At 41.0% G+C, this 15,483-nt stretch overlaps 1 protein-coding gene and 3 non-coding genes across 4 annotated transcripts; all 4 read right to left on the bottom strand.

The window, feature by feature from the left end:
• Nucleotides 1–26: 26 nt before the first annotated feature.
• Nucleotides 27–15,324, bottom strand: TIMM23B (translocase of inner mitochondrial membrane 23 homolog B). The gene is made up of 7 exons (XM_033148789.1): nt 15,124–15,324; nt 13,329–13,387; nt 11,990–12,083; nt 10,679–10,763; nt 6,584–6,642; nt 4,978–5,088; nt 27–469 (listed from the first exon to the last, which is right to left on the bottom strand). Exons 1-7 carry the CDS (start codon nt 15,230–15,232, stop codon nt 354–356), a joined length of 633 nt encoding a protein of 210 aa, XP_033004680.1. The 5' UTR covers nt 15,233–15,324; the 3' UTR covers nt 27–353.
• Nucleotides 8,157–8,360, bottom strand: LOC117047645. The gene has a single exon (XR_004426711.1). It is a non-coding gene; the product is annotated as a small nucleolar RNA SNORA74 (small nucleolar RNA).
• On the bottom strand, nt 11,257–11,455 carry LOC117047647. The gene has a single exon (XR_004426713.1). It is a non-coding gene; the product is annotated as a small nucleolar RNA SNORA74 (small nucleolar RNA).
• On the bottom strand, nt 12,336–12,539 carry LOC117047646. Its single transcript, XR_004426712.1, has one exon. It is a non-coding gene; the product is annotated as a small nucleolar RNA SNORA74 (small nucleolar RNA).
• Nucleotides 15,325–15,483: the final 159 nt, after the last annotated feature.

Here is a 15,483-nt window from a genome sequence, read left to right as displayed (position 1 = left end):
CAGAGGATCAAAGAAGTGGCAAAAGCTGTAGGGACAAAAACTTTATTAGAACCAAATCAAGCAACAGCATAGTTACATAAACCTCATCATGGGACAGACAATTAACTTGGGTAAAATAACTAGCCCAGGCAAAAGTGAACATGCTGCCAAAACAAGATCTTCAGCTGACAACTTGATCACACCCTCACAGATACTAGCACATTACCATCTGGCAGCTGGAAGGATAGACCGGTTCTGATAAACATGTCACAGTGAGGCTTTCTAGTCTTTGTTTCCATTCTGCTCCATGCTGTACTGAAAGGTTTCCAAGTCTGATTGCACTACATGTGTAGATTCTCAGTTCTCAATGCTGCTCAGAGTGATTGCCTCTGTACTGAGCCCTTCATGTGCTCCCAGTTGTTGTAGACAGCATAGAGACTAGTGAGCATGAGTCCTGCAACGCCACCTCTCGCTATCCCTCGTAGTCCACCTGTGGAAAAGAGATCAGCCAATAAAGATCAGGGGCTTAGTCACATGGGTTGTGCCGTGCTAGAACATTTGTACGAGTAAAACACAGTATCCGAGATCACAAAAACTGCCATTGCTTTGGAAAATATTGACACACCTCAATGGGAACATCTTAAAACAGTGGTTCATAAGCTCAGCCACTTAGTAGGAAGAGATTTTAAGTGTCCTAACTCACAGACCCAATGACTGCTACATTTAGGTTCATGACATAAGATGTGAAGAAGAAAAAACAATTCCACTTACATACAGAAAAGGGCCAAATACAGTGGTGCCCCGCTAGACGAAAATAATTCGTCCCGCGAAAATTTTCGTCTAGCGGGGTTTTCGTCTTGCGGAGCGGCAATGGGAGCCGCGCTCCGCAAAACGAAAAAAAAAAGACGAAATTTTTTCGTCTTGCGAGGCAGCCCCATAGACTTTTTCGTCTAGCGGGGCAGCCTCCCGCTAGACGAATGCTTTCGTCTAGCGAGTTTTTCGTCTAGCGAAGCATTCGTCTAGCGGGGTACCACTGTATATTAAATTTCAGCCCTAGTTGGAATATGAATACAGTGTATGAAAACATAATAGTCCTGTGGCAGTTCAAAGACTATTTTTTTAAATGGACTGTGTAGTCCATGAAAGCTTATGCCGTGATACGTTTGTTAAGCTTTGAGGTGCCACAAGAACCTTGGTTGTTTTTGGTAAAACAAAACTACCAAAATTACCACTATGGAAATTATACTTAACTAGTGGCTAGTGTAAAGCTAGATTTATGATACCAGAATCCCCTTTCTATGGGTTTAGATTTGTTTTACCCAGGGCTGTCATTTCCAGTACCTTAGAATAAAAGCAGTTTGCAGCAAAGCCATTAAGTTTTGCACTGGCAGATAAAAAATAATACGTTGAGCAGGGAGAAAATCCCATCTATATATATACAGCCTACAACAGGCTACGTGACAGGATTTTTGTGTCATGACTTTATATGTGATATAGGTAAAAGCAGTTCATGAAATAACAGGAACTACAACAGAACACTTAATACAGTCTTAACTCTTTAAGAGCTGCATTTTTAAGCAGGACAGAGGGGAAAAGCTAGTCTAGTTTGGGCTTAATTCTGGTGTAACACACCAGAAGAACATGCGCATGGAGATGAAAACCAGTTCTCATTTTTTTCTGATAATGTCAAAAAGAAGAGTGCCTTTTGAATAACAGGGTTTGGAACTCTCCTGACCCTTTTCAGTTCTGCTTGCTAAGCGATAGGCGAATGTACCGTCCTTCCTCTGAAGTCAATTCTGCTAGCCTCGGATAGCAAGTCACTTTACTGAATCCCACAAAACAAGCAGCTATCATTATCTTTCTCTTACATACACATGCTGAGATAGGAGAATGTCAAAACATGACTTAAAAGAGTTGCAGGCTGCAATATTTGAAAGCAGAATGCCAATTGGGAATGCCTATCCAATACTGACTTCTGCCATAATAAGGCAACTCCACAGAGACAGCTTCCTGACTGCCACTGGAAATCCCCCCTCCAAACCATTGGATTGCTAAAAATAAAATAAATGCAAGGTCACACACCTCTGCATTTTTTTAAACACCTCTGCATTTCATACCAGGTGTGGGTGGCATGCTATCTGCTCTTACTCATGGTAGTTTTTGTTACATAAATCAGCCCTGTAATGTAAAAAGTTTTGTGTAAAAATGTAAAAAGTGATGTAGCATGTTTTAAATTTATAATCTATTGGGACAGTACTCTTAACAATGGTGGGACCCACTCTATGTGAATAGGACTGTGAGGCCTGAGCATTTCTATAAAGAAAGGAACCAAATGGTTTTCAATACAAATCATGCCATTTCCACTGATGAAGAAGTGAGAAAGCTAAAAACACCCAGTTTCAAGCCTGATGAAAGCTCTAAGCATGTCTGACAAGAACCCCCCGCTTTCTAAAATAAAAGAACAATTGCTGTGCAGGCCTATCAAACTCCAAAAACCTAGAAGTTTACATATACCTCCGTTAAACCCAACCTAGCTGGTTCCTGTGCCATTGCTTGTTTCTATTTAGCCTGCATATATCCAGAATAATGCCACCAATACAAACTATTTCATTAGATCTCCAATTATACAGGCATAGTCATAAAGCACCACACATTCTGGTTCAACAAATATATTTTCCAAGTAGTGATGATTTAATTTCCGTTGGGTTTCCCTCATAATTAGCTTTCCTTCTCCAAGTTCTCATGCAGAATTCTCAGAAAGAGCTTTGAGTTATACTATGAATGCTCAGATATACCGACTGTCCCTTCTGGTGGCTAGACCCCTTTCCAAAATTTAGCCCAATAAGGGGGCAGCAGCAGCAGCAGGGAATGCTGGTGTAGGCTTCTGCAAACAGCACGTCTCAGCTTTAAATCTTGATGCTCCTGAACCTTTCTGAGCATGCTTGTAAGAATCTTATTGCTGCATGGCAAGTAGAGCTTCCAGGGTTTCCCAGTTCAATCTTTTGGAAGAGAATGGAGACAAAGAGGGCTGCTCAGCTTTAATGCCCCATTTTCCAAACTAGGGGAGTTAGTTTCTGAAATACACACCCTTCCAAATCCTGCTACCACTCTAACCTCAAGTTTACAGTGGTGCCCCACTAGACGAATGCCTCGCTAGACGAACGGCATTCGTCTAGCGGAAGCAGCCCCGCAAGACGAAAAAGTCTATGGGGCTGCTTCGCAAGACGAAAAATTTTCGTCTTTTTTTTTCGTTTAGCGGAGCGCGGCTGTCATTGCCGCTTCGCTAGACGAAAATTTTCACAGGACGAATTATTTTCGTCTAGCGGGGCACCACTATAATTTATATGGCAGACAGAAGGCAACAGGCAGCAACTACTAACTGGAGAAAGCAAAGACTGTTCATAGAAATACACCCAAAGTGGCGAACTTTTAAATAAGCACAAACCAAGATTTGAATACATTTTTCCTTTCTATAGATGCATGTACCTTTGGCACTCAAAAATGATGACAGATCTTTTTCATGTTTTTTGCTAATGTATCACTAATTTCAATTGGTTTTCCGATACTAGTCATATTTAATCTAATGGCACTTTGCTAAGATAAGACTTGCTTTCAGAATTGCAGTAGCATGTGTCAATAACATAAATTTGCCATTTAAAATTGGGAGGAGCCCTGAAAGTTAACTAATGTTGAAACAAATAGAACAAATAGCTTTATTGCTTATGATAATGTTGGACTAGGCTGGACCTGGAGAGTGATCGATTACAGCTGTAGTAGGTAGAAGTTCAGGTAAAAATTTCTTGCTAGAAAAGGTGGACAGACTTTTTAAAGAGGAGCCTGCTGTACAATTGATAAACTGGTTTCCTGTTTACTGCTTCCAGTGTGTTAAAATCTGTGTAAAAAACCATGGCCTAGTTTCTTCAGCTCTTCTGTTGTCTGTAACTGTTGCATACAGAGCAGATCTATTATGCCAGCACAAATGTCTCTTAACATATTTGTTTCCACGTGAGAATTTGGAATAAATTTTTGCATTGGGTTCTGAGGTATATAACCTAAGGCTGCACAACCCTTCTTTTGTTCCTAGGGAAAACAGAGTTTTTTGTGTTTCAAATATCATTTATCAGTATGTTTTCCAGCTACAGTCTGAATCATCTTACATATAGTACTATCTTGTCGGGCTAAAATTGTAGGATGTCTTTTTAACAGTAATCCTTACTGTTTCTGGATGAACTATAGCTAACTGCCAGAGAACTGTTAGGGAGTTTCATGACCAAATTCTGGTGTCATTTTCATTGTCAATGCATTTCTCAGACTACAGTGGTGCCTCGCAAGACGAAATTAATTCGTTCTGCAAGTGCTGTCGTATAGCGAAAATTTCGTCTTGCGAAGCACCAACGGGGGAAGAGCGGTTTGACGGGGGAAAAATATCGCGAAAGAGTCAGCCTTTTGCTAGCGAATGCCTTTCATCTAGCGAGGCATTCATCTAGCGAGGTACCACTGCATATGTACTGTGCAGCTCAATTACTTGGGTAATCTGCTGTTACCACACCACCAAAAAGCTAAAGTCTATATCTAGAACATTTGCCACATTTAAATTTATTCTGTCTTCTCTTATCACAGTAAGACAAATTGCCTTATTTTTTTTAAAACCCTCAATATTACCACACAAAACAAAAACATTCTCTCAAATTTACCCCCAATTTCTATTTTAGGAACTGTTTGTTTCTTTTAGCTCTGGATTAACAGTTTCTATCACCATTAATCAGAAGGCAGAACTCACTAAAGGCAGAGCCCTTGCATTAGGATTTCAGACAAAGGCTTAATGCATATGGAAAAGGGAAACTGAGTTTTCACATGGCTCATGCCTTGTTCTTAAGAATATATAATCACAAAAGTCAGTAGACATGACATTAAGCACACACAGAACAGACAAACTTACTTTTGACCCAACTCCTGTACGCAGAACCAAAACGAATAAAGGTAATTTTGCCAGCGTACCTGTGCTTTTATACAGCATGCCTGTCATGGTCCCAGCAGCAACTGTGTTCAGATCATCTTCTGCACCTCGTGTTTTTTCAATTATGACTCCAAATGCGCTATACAACAGTGCTGGAATTGAATTAAAGTCAACAGTGAGCACACACACACACACACAAAACAACAACAACAACACCACATGTCCAACACAGAACAACCCAGTAAGATTCTGGTCTCAGTATCATTCTCTCTTGGGAAAAGTGCCCAAAACTGAGCTTGCATTTTAAGGAAGCTGACTTAAGAACAATGAAGAAAAGTTTCCCATTACCCTCTCACCCCCAGTAGTGCCATTCCATGTTGTTCAGCAGTGCCCATTGGCCATCCAGAGAGGCTTTTCAGGGTATGGACATGTGCAGAGCGATATCAAAGGGGAGAAGAGGGCATGAAACCTTTCTGTAAACTTAGTTAAATTTGGATGATGAAATGAGGAGGTAAGTTAATCAGAGACGCAAAATGCAGCCCAGTGTTCTCGAAGCGACTAGCATGAGTTTGGCCAAACTGCGGGAGGCAGTGAAAGATAGGCGTGCCTGGCGTGCTCTGGTCCATGGGTTCACGAAGAGTCGGACACGACTGAACAACAACAACAATGTAAGGAAATGGCAGAATGTGTAGATCCAGGGGACATGAAAGCACTGAAGCTTCTGAGGGGGAAGGTAACTTGCTACTAAAGTGTTTCAACTGGATCAGCTGGATGGTTCTACACAAGTGCCAAATGCAAGTATCAATCAATTGGGGCCAAAACCTTTGAAAAGCACCATCAAAATTATTCAGTTGTATTATACAAGGGTGGTCAGCAGCAAACCCAAATGTAAATGTTTTACAAATACTGAACATAAAACAACAACACAGTTGAAATAGATTAGTGCCCACTATAACTTTTGAAAAACTTTTTTCACATTATTTTAAAAGGATGACTTTTAAACATCCTATAAAACTATTCCTCATCTCAGACTGGAAACTAAGAACGGCAGCTGAATTTGTCTTTTGGTTAGGAAGTAGAGCCACGCTCACCCATCCATCCTAAAGCCCACAACTAAAGATTCTCTTCCCAGAAAGGAATTGAATTCTAAAATATTTGCAGACTTGTCACTAGACAGGTCAGGGTAAAGGACTATGACAAACAAGGAAATGTTACTCAAGAAAACAAACACAGCTGTGAAGTGTCTGTTAATGTATCACTTGCAAGGGTGGAATCTTGAACTTTGGGACCTTTGAGCTCAAATGGCAGTTTTCCATGATCTATGATTTCTCTGCTGATGGGGGCGGGCAGAAAGGGGGGAGGGAATCCTTGAAGATGCCAGAGTCTTCTGTGACAAAGGGAGATTTTTCAGGCCTCTAAATCTCATTTAAGGGAAAGCAAGGACCCCTAGTCAGCAGGCCCTAGATTCATTTTATGCTTTGCAATGCAGTGCAATGACTTTCCAAATCCGAAGAAGCCAGAAACCTTGACAAAACTTCCATTCTAATTCTAGTAGACTTCCAGGTTTACTGAAAAATTAAACTGAGTTACTAAGAAAGATATTGACATTTACCATGTAGATTTGGTTTACAAAACAAATTTACTTACCTAGAGATCCAAGAGTGTTGGCCCATAATGCCCCTTGCCTTGTCACCATATTTAAAATCCTACAAGGAAGTAATGAGAGAAAGAGATTGATCTGTACTGCTTTATCATGCTATATTGTTTTCAAGGCCCAAACAACTTAGTTTCTTCAGTCCACACCTTCTGTCCTAGAATCTGTTCCATGCATTTCATAAGGCAAGAGTGAAAAAGGGAAAGCTCAAATGAAACTTGTTCTACCTGGAGAAATCAAATGCTTTACAAACCTTTGATCTCTAGCACACCAGCAATACAGGTTTTACTACAGGAACCAAACTTGAAAGGATATGTTAAATTCTTTTGCATTTTTGAACAAATCTGCTCTGCTTTAAGGCAGGTGGCACTATGTGCCAAGGTTAATTAGAACGTTTATGTAACTCAAATGCAAATTTGGAGCTCAGTGTTATGCAATTTCCTCCCCAGGTTTTCTTTTTCCATAAGCATCCTAGCTAAAAGATTTATTGTTCACTTTTTTATCTCCCCCCCCCCCTTTCAAATACCAGAGCCTTGTACCTTATTCAAAAACAGCCTCTGGAAGTCCCCCAGTTTCAGAAGCGCTTTGCCTTGTGGCATGAAGAGCACCAAGGACCTCTGTATTGGGGCTATGAAGTGTAATATAATCATTTCTGCCCCGTTAATTACTCTGAATAACTGAAGCTTCTGACCAGATTCCATGGGCCACAAACTAAATGAACTACCCAAAACACATGTTTATATAGACACTTCTCTCAGTTCTAATATATCAATTAAATGGACATTAGAACATGATTCCAGAAGCAACCACATTTGAGTGAATCTGAAATCAGGACTGAAAATTCTGAATGGGGCGACTACTGTTTAGGAATGAAGAAGTATTTCTATGCATAAGTAGCTACTAAAGATGCAGTGCAGTGCCATAATAATCCAATCCCTCCCCCTCCTTCAGATATGGCTTGAATTTAGAAAACAACTTTGGGAGCCTGTTGAAGATAGATAATTTCCCCCTCCAAGACAGACAACAGATTTGAATATATTCATCAAGCAATTCTTTAAATCAAAATGCAAGGCTGATTTTTTTACATTTTAAAGAAAAGTGCTTTCATCAAAGGCAACCATGTTAACTGAGCTAATTCTAGATTAACATTTTTTTTACCAGTACACTGCTCTACATATTTTAAGAATTAGACCATAGTGCAGTGTGGAGTGCTCCTGTTCAGTGTGGACTGCTCTTGTTCACTTTCCCTACTTCTGGAAGCCTTGGGGGTTCCCCTGCATATGCTGATGCTCCTACAATGGCCTGGATTTGGCTACAGTTCTGTCAGCACTCAACAACAGAGTTTGCTATGAGAAGACATTATACCAAGACTGCCCAAATTGTTTAGATTGCATTAAGGAGCTTGTCCTTTGGAAGACGGTTAAGCACGCCAAAATTCAAGTGCTAAATTAGACACATTTTAATTAGGACACCCTTAAATATCACTTCTTATAAACTTTATAAAAACAAAGGGGGGGGAGGTCAAACATCCTCTATCGTATAAATTAAAATCACATGCTGAACAAGTATGTATGCTCCCAGACTAGTGCTGAGTAGAACGTTAACTGCTCAGCACACTCTCAGAGAAGCACAGTATTGCCCCACACTGGTGTCAGCTGCCTCCAGAACAGAGACAGTGACAGACAGATAAAACAGGCAGTACTTTTATCTCCCAGCAGTGTAACACCGTCACAGGCATGATACTGACCCAGACAGCTGACTACCGCTGGAACCTAGGGACAAATGATGAACGGGAGACAAAGGCACCTTTCAGCACATGCAAGGTGTCATCTGCTCACAGCATGCTGTGCACCTTACAGAGAGCAAGAAAAGTGAAACTAAATCGAAAGATGGTCTTCCCACTGTGCAAGCTCCTGCCCAAGCAGAGCTGCCATATCGTTTACTTATTACATTCCTGCCTAACTGCTAGTACTTACACACACGTGCTGAACAAACACCCACACCAATTTCCGTTCCGTTTCTTTTTTATGGTTCTACTAACCCAGGAGATTCAGAAGTACTTGCTATCAAATTAATGATTCGTTATTAACTCATATTAGCAAATGCTGTACAGGTCACTTACATCTTTTTATTTATTTTACTTATGCAATTGCAGCTTTGAGTGGAAGGGGAGGGGGAATAATAAATGGAGCACAGAGGAAACACACTATTTATTTATTCTCCCCACATTCCTGCGCAAAGCTGCAATTGTGGGCTTACCGGGCTTTGGGAAAGTGGCGCAGCCCTCCGCCTCCTTCCCAAAGTCAGGTAAGTGAGGCATCAGGCTTTGGGAAGGTGGTGCTATGGCTCTGGCAGGGTCCTAGAGCTCTCTCTCCTCCTTCCCAAAGCTGGGCAAGCACTTACTGGGCCCTGGGACCTTGTCAGAGCCCTTGTGCCTCCCCCCCATAGCCAGGAAAGCAGACCTCCACCTTGCAGAGGCCCTGGCTCCAGGGGATCCTGGCTTTATGCGATTTTGCTTATACACACAATGGCCGGGAACGTAACCCCCACGTAAGATGTGAGCTACATACCTGTATAGTCATTGTAGCTTGAATACTCGCACAGAGCCTTATTTTTTGGACTAGGGAGATCTAATGGGAGAATAGACTTCAACTGATCATTCAGGTAATGTGGGCTGCCAATTGCATTAATGCAGGCAAATGTGTCCTTTTTTAATCCACCGTACTTTCATACTCAAGGAAAAGGGTATGTCATAGAATCTGAGAGGCAGTTGGGTTATTCCAGTTTAGAGAGCATATAACTCCCCTATTGTTTAGGATACACTTGCCATTTTTCCGAAACCTATCTTCAGTAGTTCTGTGACAATGTTGCAGTATAATAATAATAATAATAATAATAATAATAATTTTTAAAGGCCTGTGTTTCATCTGGGATCATGCATCAAGATGTTAAGTTTCTGTACCCCCATTGTTCTAGAAAATGGTAATAAGAAGTACTAACAGATGGATAATTAAAGAATTATACATAAATCTTATAGGTATTGTTATGGTTTTCCTTTTAAACAGTTTTACAAACGAGGGCCACATATGAGCCACCTTTTGTGGAGAATATTTATCCTTGCAACTGCTAAGAATGGAGTGACTGGGATAACTGACCTTCAACATATCTTCCTGAAGGTCCAGTAGAGCATTAATATTAGTTTGCTGCCACCTGCTGGTCTAAAGCATTTAATGTTTGCCATCTTTCTACATAACAATCTGTTCAATATACATATTTTTTTTAAAATGCCATAGGATCATGAATTTAAAAAATGCCATAGGATCATGAATTGGAATCTTCTATGTCCAGCATAATTTGTTTTTGGCCAAGATTTCTCTGAAAGAACAAGAAATCTAATTTGCAAGAAAAGTTATAGAAATCATGTGAATATGTGCATGTATTGACATCCTTTTCAAATGTGGCTCTTTTTTTTGGTGGGGGGTGTTATTGGGTTGTTTTTATTTTGATTATATATATTGTGTTCTTTATGTTGATCTTTTCTGTGAACCACCCTGAGACCTCCGGGCATAGGGCAGTATATAAATTCAATAATAAATAAATAATAATAATGTATGCATGCACAAATTGATAAGCAGGGATAGAAAGAGAACAAAAAGGTGCTTCCTCAGAAATAACTCAATTACTTTCTTTTTAAGATTAATGAAGCGATCACCACCACACGCTGAGCTCATCCTAACTCAAGACTTCTCACACAACTCAGGGCAGTGACAATCTGCTGTCAGGAATACTAAAACACCCCAGATTTGTTACTTAGTCCTTTAGCATTATGGGCACAAAAGGCTTTATAAGTTAAGACTTACACAGAAGTGTAATTTTATCCTGACTGCACTAAAGGCCAATTTAATGATATCTCATTTACACTTATAGGAAGTCAAAATTCAAGGCAAGAAAGCAAGTAAGTATCTGGAAGGCTGTAAGACCATGAATACTTATGAATTCTTCTAAAAACAAAATGAAAAAGGAGCAACCCTTGAAAGCTGAAAAGTATCTGGAATTATGTAATATTTATTTTGGAATTATGTACTTACTGTACATTTCTAGGTTTAGACCAAGCCATGCTCTGTGTCTCCTTCAAGCCCAGTCGCAGGCCATTTAGTGCACCAAATGCAGCTCCTGAAAGGCAGGACATCAGGATTAACTACAGGAAATTCCAGTAAGGATTAATACAGCTCACCAATTAAACATGCAGTCTATGGAAAAATAAACTACAATAATGATACGCTTCTGCTGAAGCAGATATAACAGGCATGTTGTATTATTGAAGGCAATTTACATTTTACAGGCAAAATAGTGAATGTGGCCTGTGTGAGTCACTTGCCCAATCCTTCTTTGCTCTTTTATTTATTCTTATGTTCTCTCTTCCTGTACCATCACACCCCATAGCAATTACCTATTCTCAACCAACAGTCCCTAGAAGACATAGGAAAGTGAGATGGAAAAATACCAAATCATGCCACACCAGCAAAAAATATTTATTAGTCTATGCATAGAATCTTCAATAACCTGTTATAAAACTGCAAAGTTTGTATGTTCAGAAAAACCATAAATGCCATTTTTACACAGCATATGCTACACTACAGACATTAATGCCATTATAGACAGCTGATGTGTATGCTCCCATTCTAGTGCTCAGCAGGATATTAACTGCTCAGCACACTCTCAGAGAAGCACAGCACTGCCCCACCCTGCTGCCAAAATGCCTCCAGAACGGTGACAATGACAGACAGATTGGACAATATTTTCATCTCCCAGCAGTGTAACACTGTCAGGCACGGTAATGACACGGACAGCTGACTACTGCTGAAATTTAGGGAATCAACAACAGTCTCAAACATCCCAAACTTTCACTCAAATGTTCCATTGTTTATTTTTGGCAATGAAGGCCTTGCAACTGTTGTTACAATTTGATGATTATGTCCAGAAAAGCCTTCAAAGGGAACGGTGTTTAAAAAATAATAAATTGCCCAAAGCTTGCAGAAAAAGTATCAACAGTGTAAATGGGGGAGAGATACAACCCAGATCACAAGGCCTGGAAATCAATGCACTGTGGAAACAGCGTAAATCATTGACACTCTCAATGGTGCTAGAAGACTCTGTTCTGTTGTGCCGCAGGACTATTGCTTTTGCTACAAAAGAGTAACACGCTACCCCTCTAGAATTTACTACTATAACGGACTCAAGTTTGTGTTGCTTTAGTCAAGAAGTTTGTCACTGGAAACTTCACTAAATTTGCTAAATTACAAATATATTTTTATACACTACATTCACCCCCACACAAACAAATTCTATCCACTTTAAAACAGACCAACATCACAATATAAATTAAATGTTACCCATACCTGTCATGCAGCATCCTCCAATTGTAAAGAATGCCAGCTCAAACCTGCCCCTAGTTTTGCTAGCTCCAGTGGGTAAAATGAATTCATCCGTGTCCTGAAACAGAAATATCCTTTTAAATTACATTAGTGGCTAAAAACTCATTTGCTTTAAAAAATAGGTACAATACATTCATTTGACTGTGTTGACATTTATGTCAAAGTATTACTTAAGAGTAAAATAAGGAGCCTCGCCATCTCTGAGATAATCAGGCGCTCAAATGAAAGGTTAGATAGCAAGGTCCATAAGAAAATAATACATGGTAAATACATCTACAACAGAAATTCAAGCCATTTCATGTTGACCATGTGTGTAAGCTTCTAGTCTAGCACTGAGCAGGATATTGACTGCTTAGCACACTCTCAAAGAAGCACAATACTGTCCCCCACTGGTTTCAGCTGTCTCCAGAACAGAGGAGCTGACAAACAGCTAAAATAGACAGTACTTTTATCTTCCAGCAGTGTAACACTGTCACAGACATGGAGATGACAAAGACAGCTGACCACCACTGGAGTTTAGAAACAAAACCCTCTTTATCACTGGTTCCCAGATTAGAGAGAATTCACACTTAGTTTCTGCCCATACTAGCCTACAGACCTAGAAGCTGCAAGAAGCTGGGACTGTGTATGGATCTTTAACAGCAAGCATGGCAAAGAGGTAATTGAACACTGTAAGCACTCTCGAGTTGACACTGTGTGTTTGAACCCTGTGAAAGGGAGCTCCCTACTTCTCTTCTAGCTTATAAGAGTGGGTGGTGCATGCTTAAGAAGGGCTACACATCTAGATATATTTATATTTCTGAACTGTTTGGTGCTGTTTGAAAATGGGCCACTTCACAGTGCCCACCGACTTGATCACTTACGAATAAAATTAACAGAGAAGATTCAACTTTATCCATTTATCCATATTCATTTACTGAAGTAAGTAATTTGGATCGCTTGATGAGGAAATTGGTCAAAATCTTTTTGGAACTATACAATGACAGAGGACTGTGACGAGTGCCAGAATCACGGAAATGCCGTTTACTTTCCCACTGTAGAGATATCTATTTATCTACTTGCACTGGTGTGCTTTTGAACTGCTAAGTTGGCAGAAGCTGGGACACCCCATTGAGCGGATTTGAACTGCTGACCTTCCAAATGGCAAGCCCAAGAGGCTCAGTGGTTTAGACCACAGAGCCACCCGTGTCCCTTTACCTTTACCGTACATACATATAACCTTTACATAAATTTCTTAAAAGAACATTTAGCAATCAATTGTAACTATATAGTAATATAATATGAACAAGCATTTACATCTCACCTGTATAAGGTATCTGGGATCTACATTTAAATATGGAGACAAAGGATTCATTCCAGTCACTGCAAAAAATAAAATATAAAACAAAAGATAAATTTCTTTGGCTTAGAACTATCATGTAAGCTCTTCTAGAAAAAAACATGAACTGGTTCAGACAACATACCAATCCTTGGCTATGCAGCAGCAAATAAAGGACCAGAGAGAAGCAAGGCAGCTGCATTCTTGCTAAGTCAAGGTGAGGCATGCTTAGCTTATGTCTGCCAAGCAATCCCTACTCAATGAAATAATATTCATAGTGTGAGCCATGCCTATCCTATGAAGCTGATTAGTACAGAAGAGAGCAGTGTGGAGAATGAAAGGAGAGAAAAGCGAGTACATGAGTTTCAGGCTAAGTAGCCACACTTAAGAAATCTCTATTAATGTATCACTATCACCTTGAAACTCTACGTACAACAGAGTGGAAAAGCCACATGCAGGAATACATCAGGAATACATACTTTTTCTGAAATGCTCAAAAGTTATTCAGACCATTCACCATAGCTGTCAACTTTTCCCTTATTCCAAATAGGATTCCTCGCAAGAAAAGGGAAAAGTTGACAGCTATGCCATTCACTGTGTCAAGGCCCTAAAACTGGTATCCTTCATGCTAAGGAAGGAGGCATTTGATCATGCTGGCAAACCCAAGTTAAAGCAGGGACCACTTTCAGTCTCATGCCTGGTGGAAACACCACGGATGCTTACAGGACAGGGATAGCTCGGTCAGTAGAGCATGAGAATCTTAATCTCAGGGCTGTGGGTTCAAGCCCCACATTGGGCAAAAGATCCCTGCACTGCAGCGGGTTGGACTAGATGATCCTCATGGCCTGTTCCAACTCTACCATTCCATGACCTTGAAAATACACCTGGAAGAGTTAAGTCACCCCAGGACAACTGCTTTGCCTCCTTCACAACTTTTACAAGCTGCAGCCCCACAAACCTGTCTGCCAGCACCTTCATCCCTTCCCTTCCCCCGACTTCGCTTTAAAATGTACAAAACTGCAGTGGGGGAAATAAGAGTGGATCACATACAACAGGGGTCCCCAAACTAATGCCCCGGGGCCAGATGTGGCCCAATCGCCTTCTCAATCCGGCCCGCGGACGGTCCGGGAATCAGCGCGTTTTTACATGAGTAGAACGTGTCCTTTTATTTAAAATGCATCTCTGGGTTATTTGTGAGGCATATGTGAGTTCATATTTTTTTTCAAAATATAGTCCAGCCCCCCACAAGGTCTGAGGGACAGTGGACCGGCCCCCTGCTGAAAAAGTTTGCTGACCCCTGACATACAGGCTCTAAGAGTCCTATGTGATATTCCTCCCACGCTTTCAAGGTAGAATTCTTTGCTGCCACACTGGTCAGTTTTACGTCTTTTATTTGATTGCATTATATGGTCAAAGCTGGTTATAATTATTTTAAAATTTCATTTATACTTTTCAGGTTTATACATTTCACTAATTTTACAATCATGTTAACATTTCAAAGCCTGACTTCCTTCCCCTTCTTAATGCGGTTCCTTAAATTTATTTTTAATACCTTCTGCATATCCAAATTAACTTAATTTGCTCATTTACTCATCTACTTTAAATATATACTCTTATAAAACTGCAGGTTATTACAATAATCCTGACAATGTATTACCATCATCATCATCACCATCACTTTATTCCCCACCACTTGTTATAACGGAGGGATCAATAAAACAGGACACCCCCAAGCCGACGCCCGAAACAAATGAAGAAGCTCCTCTCGCCAGATACTCACGAGGGACTCCGGCCAGGTCCGCGTGGGAATAGCCGGGCCCACCCATCGCCGCGCCGCCGAAGAGGCCGCCGAGCCCGGAGCCCTTCGAGTTCCCGGCTCCCCCTTCCATGGAGGACCTTCTGCCGGGGGGGCTTCAGCCGCCCTCTCCCCTCCTCCTCGTCCGCAGCAGCGGCGGTTAATGGACGTTTCTCCCTCGGCGCCCGCTCGCTCCTTCCTCCCTCCCTCCCTCCCTCAAGGCCGGCGCCGGAAAAGAGAGCGCGACGACCTCCTCAGCGCCAAGGCCGCACGCTGCCGTAAAGCGACGCCGGCGCTCGAGGCTGCATCGCGTGCGTCTCTAGTTCCGTTTTGCGACGGCGGCGC

This window comes from Lacerta agilis, chromosome 5 (genome assembly GCF_009819535.1).
Source record: "Lacerta agilis isolate rLacAgi1 chromosome 5, rLacAgi1.pri, whole genome shotgun sequence".
Classification (NCBI taxonomy): Eukaryota; Metazoa; Chordata; class Lepidosauria; order Squamata; family Lacertidae; genus Lacerta; species Lacerta agilis.
The sequence above is the reverse complement of the archived record's forward strand: the minus strand, read 5'-3'. Positions and strand labels throughout refer to the sequence as shown.

Coding starts and splice junctions, on each gene's coding strand:
- TIMM23B (XM_033148789.1), bottom strand. CDS start 15,232: ATGGAAGGGGGAGCCGGGAACTCGAAGGGCTCCGGGCTCGGCGGCCTC. Junction 13,388..15,123: donor GGACCTGGCCGGAGTCCCTC/GTGAGTATCTGG, acceptor TATTTTTTGCAG/TGACTGGAATGAATCCTTTG. Junction 10,764..11,989: donor TGGAGGATGCTGCATGACAG/GTATGGGTAACA, acceptor CCTGCCTTTCAG/GAGCTGCATTTGGTGCACTA.